The 5,886-nt window shown below is 38.1% G+C and overlaps 1 protein-coding gene across 1 annotated transcript; it reads right to left on the minus strand.

The window, feature by feature from the left end:
• Positions 1-232: 232 nt before the first annotated feature.
• LOC122402135 (zinc finger BED domain-containing protein 4-like) lies at positions 233-2,076 on the minus strand. The gene is made up of 2 exons (XM_043404700.1): positions 1,589-2,076; positions 233-1,453 (listed from the first exon to the last, which is right to left on the minus strand). The coding sequence occupies exons 1-2, from the start codon at positions 2,059-2,061 to the stop codon at positions 1,402-1,404; spliced, it is 525 nt and encodes a 174-aa protein (XP_043260635.1). The 5' UTR covers positions 2,062-2,076; the 3' UTR covers positions 233-1,401.
• Between the last annotated feature and the right edge of the window lie 3,810 nt (positions 2,077-5,886).

The raw sequence follows: 5,886 nt of genomic DNA on the forward strand, positions 1-5,886 counted from the left end.
TTCCAAGTGTCTAGAATAAAGACAAAGATTAGTTTAAAAGAAATATTGGAACTGTATGTTTTATTTTTATTTCATCACCTATTTCCAATAGCACATTTGTAAATAATAATACAATAACGAAATTCACAGTTACATTAAGAGAAAGACCGATGATTTATTTTTCCTAAAATAGTACTAGGTATAATTTATTTATCCTGGTCGGTTCGATGGATACACTGTTTTCATATTTATTAAGATTGTTCGATTGGCCTGCTCGAAAAGACCGTGAAACGGAAAAGTATACACAAAAGGAGACAAACGGTACAGGTGGCAATGGAAAACGATCAGCTGCGCGTTCCAACCTCCAAGAACTGGCTTTATATGTATACATATGTGTGCATATACATTGCTGTAGGCACGGTTACGCGGGAACGTTCATGCTACCCGCATATCCTGACGTTTCATTGCAATCCTTCTTGATGCGTAATCGCGCCATTAACTTTGACCACGATTTCCAATTACGTCCGATGTTTAACACCTTGCCGTCGAATACGGATGGTCCTCGTTCGACCAAAACTTCCGCTGCTTATTTTACAGAGGCCATAATTCCGCGACAAAAATCATGAAAATAAGCATCTGTTCTCTTTTTTAGCTAAAGCGGAAATCACCTTGAAAGCTAGCGAAACGAGATCAACCACCACGGTGTGTAAATACTTCGACTTTCATGTTGAATCTCAATTCGAAGTTTCACAATGATTATCGTTTGTAAAACAAACCTTTCTTTTTAAACAAAATTTGAAAAACCATCTTACGGATTCAAAAATCTAAAACTATTTTCAGGAACGACAAATCACACTTTCGTGATTTAGGATTCTTAGTCGCGTCCCGTGGTCCAAACGAGGGAAGTTGAATGGATACTGACAGGTAGTTTGAAAAAGAAAAACTAAAACAGGTGCAACGCTCGGTTCGGCGCGGCGGCTAGACTCATTTTATCTTCACTGATTTATCGACGGCGAACAAATTGTACGCTATACTTCACCTGTTGCCTCCATAGCCAACTCTATCCCTGTGGAAAAAGAAAAATTTAACCGCAGAAAACAGAAAGACAACTGCTACCTACAACACGCGTCGTCCGTAACACCGATTGGACTCCCATTGTTCTTCGTCGACAAAAACAAACGTATTGTTAATGAAATAACACGTAATAACTAATACGTGTTTAACGTTACTTTATTTATTTCAGTTCCAGCCTACGACAGCGAGCATATTCACGTATTTTGGTTGCAATGGTATCCTTCGATCGAGAATAATCTGTCCCATATTGGAACACAAATGTTCGCTGGGTGCAGCCAATGCTGGAATGCACAAATTTTCTAACGCAGGCTTCACGAGTTCCGGAATCATTTCTTTGCCCTTTGTGTTCTACCACGTAATGGGATTCAATTTCCTGTCAATTACTTCCGAGTTTAAATAGCTGAAAATGTAAACAAAAAAATGTACAAAACGGTAAAAATATATTTTGTTTTAAATAAATTCATTTTCATTTTAGCCTGATTGGAGTAATACTATTTTTATTTAAAAATAATTAATCAATATTTCGTGTATGTACCTATCCAAATCATCTGTAAAAGAGGGAGAAGAATATTCGGTATTGACCCTCTCCTTTTGAACTTTTTGCAACTCTTCCCACAAATGCTCAGTTTCTGCATTGTCGACGGTTTGCATCTTCTTTTTGGACGTGATTTTGTTTCTGGTGTTACCGTACGTTTTCGTCAGATCATCCTTAATCTTTTCCACGGAATTCTCCAAACGGAACACGGTACCCTTGTAACGGGGATCCAGGAACGTGGCGAACCTATAAACCAAATTATTTTCGAAGTTTACGTAATATTCGTCAAATTGGTTCAACAAATTCTTGCGGAAAAGCTCAACGTTCGACTGCAGGTTTTTCAGCTTCTTCAAACGGGCCTCCATGCAGAAAACCATCGGTATTATGTTCGAGATCATGACGTAAGGATCGCTGGACATCTCTCTGGTCGCCCAGTGTAACGGGTCCAAGACGCTAGTTGCTCCAGAAATCATGTTCCAGTCGTTTTCATTTAGGTCAAGAACATTCTTCTCACGCGATGAATTCGCGAAGATAGAAGTCAAAATGTCCCGCAACTCTATCATGCGACTCAGCATCGAATACGTCGAGCTCCAACAATCGATCGTGCGCCTTTTCAGACTCGAGATTTCCGGAAAACCTTCACCGATTTGCTGGTTCCCCAACAAGTCGCTAGTTCGTAAAAACACAACGATTTTTGTGCATTTATCGAACATGTCGTCGATGGTGGTGTTCTTGATGGCTTTCTTCACCGCCTGGTACAGCATATGTCCGAAACACAATATATGTTCCCACGACTTATTATATACAGTGTCCGTACAGTTGCTGACGACCGTCTTAACTTTCGAACGGATTTCCCACTCATTCTCTGTCGCAACGACAGTTTCCTGAATCCGTTTAACCTCGTCTCGCATTGAAAAATGGGAAACCTGCAGAGTATTGCGTTGCAGCGTCCCGTTGATGCAAAAGTGCGCGGTAACGGCAAGAAAATAGAAGCCATTAATATCCTTCCACGAATCAATCGTAAAATGAACGGTCTCGACTTGTGAAAGCTTTTTCTTGATCTTCGTGCATTTGATCTTGAACAAGTCCGGCAGATATGTGGACGTCAAAGTATCTTCATTCGGTAGCTCGTATTTATCGTTTAACACTTTCACGAAATTTACGAAACCCGTACCTTTCAAGATCGAGATCGGAAAAACGTCTTCGGCTATCATTTCTATCAACGAGTTGGTTATTTCTTTGCCCCGCCTCGAATTCTTCTTATATCTTAACGCATCGTCGTGATTTTTCTGTCTACTTGATGAAAAAACTTTAGGCATGCTTGATAGTTAAATAGAACGACGACCACAATAACGTGACAAAAACTTCTACGTGACGTTATCGATAAGATATCGATAATTTATCGATAATTTAGCTCGTAAGCAAAAAGTTAAGACATCGACAATACAGTAGGAACAAGTGAAATTGATATCGTACGCAATTGTTGGAATACTATATAGGGATAATCGCGACATCTATGTTACTATACGGTAGACATTGTCTGTCTATATTTCTGTGTATTATTGCCGTTTCGGTTTTGAACAAGTGCTGTGCACGTGGTCGACCTCTCGGTTTAGTCTGGTATTGGCGGTTAAAACGAATACATCTTACTTTGTATATAAATTCTTGTGAATATAAAACTGTGATTTCTTAAATTATTATTCCACCAACCAACAGAATTAACACTAAACCTACCGACATTTCATGTATATCTAATCCTACCATGAGCGGTCAAATGACAATTTCAAAAAATTTCCTTGAAAATATTATAAATCGGTGCTCTTCCGCGATTAGACCCTTCTTTTATTTTTTGCCAAACAGTTCCGTCCATAGCAGTTTCAATTCCTTCCTCATTTTCACTTTCGGAACTAACTATAAATCTCTTTCTTTTTTGTCCTCTTCGTATATTCAAAATATTCTCTTCGTCCGTATCGCTGTCAAATAAGTCACAATTATTTTCTGCTGTATCATCATCAAAATCGGAAACTTCTTGGTCATCTTCAGAACAATCCTCGTCGATATTATTTATTTTGGATAATAAATTGATATTCCTCGAATGTCTTGATATTTTTGGGGATGAATATACAAATGATAAAGTAAAAAGTAAAAACTAAATTCTAAAAATATAAATCAAACGGGGCAAAAACATTGAGACCAGAAATAAAAAAAAATTGTAAATCATACCACAAAATATTGTTAGCTCTGTTGACTTTGTCGAAACTATCACTTATACCACGTAATAATTTCTATAGTATACTTTGAAATTTTGATGCTCTCTGTTCGGATCGCAAGACCGTATTGTCGTATGAAGAACGCTATGCATTTGTTCCAATCGCACGTTTGTCTACACTGTAGATCCACAATTACCTTGTAGACTCGTAAAACAATTTCAGGAGTGCGCTTTCCGAAGAATATAGTCGTAAATAACATGAATTTTTCAAATGGTCAAATGACCGTTCGTGGTAGACTAGACATACTATAAATTTTTTGCGGAAAGTAAACAATAAAGAAAGTTGTGAATATTGAAAAATGGGTTGTATGTATATTATAGGAAAAGTCAATAAGCCACATGGTGATACATTAACGTTGTATACGAGAAATTCTAAACGAAATTTCAAAAACGGTCATTTGACCGCGCATGGTAGGTTTAGTGTTAAATCGAATATTCCACGACTGTACTGTTTTGAACGCACTTATGAACGTTTATAGTAAATGTAGTATTCATACAACAAATTTTCATGGAATTTCAAACGGAATACGACACGACTCGACTTATTTTTTAAACGGACAATTTATGCGAGGCATCCTTGACAATCCTGGATTCGAAATTCCGTTTGGAGGTTGTTATAAAATATATTCCGTGTCGTCCGAATCGCGACGTATGGCGGAAATATGAAAGATACGGTGTAAAAATTAACGGCGCAACCCCGATATGTGCAGCCAGCAGGACGTGCGTGTCTTAAACTGGGCCAAGTGCACAACAATAAATAATTCCCGGGGCTTAACCGATCCGGTTTAACACGCGTCGTATACGCTCTTTTATTAATACACACGCACACCAAAGTATTCCAACGTTCGTTAATAAGAATATACGTGTTAAACTTAAGTTCTGATAGTAATATTATAACTACTGCAAAGTACAAGAGATCTATTATACAAACTTTGAGATGAATCGCGTAATACTTGCAAAAGTTACGAAGCAGTCTATGGATGCAGTTAACTTAATTTAGTAAACATAAAAAACGGAAATTTATAATTTTGATTACGCTATTCGACGCAATGTTTTAATCCCTAGAAAAAGATATGGGCACAATTATGCCTTAAATGGAATAGTTAAGAAATCATACCACTTTCAAGTGTAAAGTATATCAAAATAGTTTAATAAACATTAAAGAGATATAGCTTTTGAACTCTTAGATTTAGGACATGAGCACCTCCATATTTTTTCGTATAGATTAAAACATTGCATCGAACAGCGTACTCAAAATTACAAATTCTACTTTTTTAAACACTGCAATTGCGGTTGTTAGATGCACCGATGCAACTGGATTTCTTTTTAAAATAAAACTCTAAGATTACAATAGCACTATTCGATCTAGTTGTTTAATCCCCTCAAAACAGTACTGAGGTACTGTCCTCCGCTCACTTGAAGTCCCGCGAGACGGCACAGGGGCAAGGGGAGTCGGACCGCCCATTTATCTGTCTTGCTCACTTGCTCTCAGGCAGTCCACATGTGTGTGTAACTGCCGCGACGAATAGCGAGCTAGAGACCAATGTGTGCGTGGGAATACGTGTGCCCCTTCTACTTCTCCCGCATTCCTTCCGCGGGACTTCAAGTGAGCGGAGGGCAGTACTTATACCATAAACCTAATAGTTCAAGAGTAATGGCAATTTAAAGTAAAATAATTTAGTATACTTTAAAGTGCTATAACTCATAAACTGTTACGTATAGGGCATAAGAGTTTAGACGCTCTTTGGTAGTGATTAAAAAACTGCACCGAACAACGTAATTAAAATTATCCATTTGATCCATTTGCAAAAACAATTGAAACACATGAAACACGTAATTTTTCCCTGTGCGACAAGATCTGAAATTTACTACGTACGCGTCTCGATATTCGGTCTCTATGGAACGTCACGTTCCCCCCGGCGAAACGCACTTTTTGATTTCAGTTTGATCGAGGTGTTTGAATAATCGTGTATCGAGGCGCGTAAATACGTCGATGTATGGGCGCGCGTGTGTCTACAGCTGTCCCTCG

Source organism: Colletes gigas, unplaced genomic scaffold (assembly GCF_013123115.1).
Source record: "Colletes gigas isolate AHSC1104 unplaced genomic scaffold, ASM1312311v1 Colletes_gigas_Sc00033, whole genome shotgun sequence".
Taxonomy (NCBI): Eukaryota; Metazoa; Arthropoda; class Insecta; order Hymenoptera; family Colletidae; genus Colletes; species Colletes gigas.